The sequence below is a fragment of the Mastomys coucha genome, unplaced genomic scaffold, assembly GCF_008632895.1.
Source record: "Mastomys coucha isolate ucsf_1 unplaced genomic scaffold, UCSF_Mcou_1 pScaffold2, whole genome shotgun sequence".
NCBI classification, from domain to species: domain Eukaryota; kingdom Metazoa; phylum Chordata; class Mammalia; order Rodentia; family Muridae; genus Mastomys; species Mastomys coucha.
Genome location: NW_022196902.1, coordinates 12,406,413 through 12,407,351, shown reverse-complemented (window position 1 = coordinate 12,407,351; position 939 = coordinate 12,406,413). Strand labels below are relative to the sequence as shown.

General features: G+C 47.0%; 1 protein-coding gene across 1 annotated transcript in view; it reads right to left on the bottom strand.

The window, feature by feature from the left end:
• Positions 1-939, bottom strand: part of Map3k5 (mitogen-activated protein kinase kinase kinase 5) — a 199,500-nt gene that overhangs the window by 456 nt on the left and 198,105 nt on the right. The window contains exon 28 of the mRNA XM_031380745.1: positions 623-699. Coding sequence (XP_031236605.1) covers positions 623-699 — 77 coding nt within the window. The remainder of the gene's footprint in view (positions 1-622; positions 700-939) is intronic.

The following is a 939-nucleotide window of genomic DNA, read 5'->3' as shown; positions in this document are numbered from 1 at the left end:
TCTGTGTGTATGGCTTTGATTTGTTTTTGTCTCTCAAGACAGGGTTTTTCTGTATAGCTCTGGCCATCCTAGAACCCACTCTGTAGACCAGGCTGGCCTCCAACTCATAGAGATTTGCCTGCCTCTGCCTTCCAAGTGCTGGGATCAACAGCACGTGCCACCACCACCCAGCAAATGTGTCTTTATAGAGGTGGTTAAGCTACGGATCTACCTGGACCAGGAGAGAGAACTGTGACAAGAAATTGTACCACATCATAATAACTGTTCCGGCTGTTAAGTCAGAAGCACATCTACTATGTTACCAGAGGGCCACAGGCTACATTAGAGCTCTTCTTCATGGCAGCCTTTAGAGGGCTTGTGTGACGTTAGTCTGCAGACTTATTTGAGAAATCTCTTCCCGTTGATTGTCCCATACTTAAACAGAAATACTAGTTATTAGGAGTTTCCCCAAATAGCCTCACCCAACTAATTTAGTTTAGTCTGAGAGTTGAAAATCAGACACAGCCCTTCCTGAGCCTGCACTGCTGGTTAGAGACCCCGCAGGGCAGGAACCCAGACTTCCTGTTCTGAACCTAGGGCTCTTTCCCTCATGACAACCAAACATAGGGGAAGAGAGCAATACCTTAGTCTGAGGCACTTCAAATCATCACGTGTGACGTAGTAAAGAACATCCACTAGCGTGTAGTCCTCAGCCAGGAACTGCAGAAAGAGCAAAGCATGTGGATGGTGAGATGCTGTATAGACGTGAGTAAATGAAATCTGCCCACAAGGCGAAGGCTGCTCAGAAGAAAGAACCTGAAAGGAAAGCCATAAAACACCACGGCCTTCTGGGATTAGCAGAGGAAAAGCCTCTGATTACAGAATTAGAAAGACACGCGTGGACGTGATTCCCATTGATTACAGGTTAGGAGTGACGCAGGCTTTACCCCGCTTGTCAGT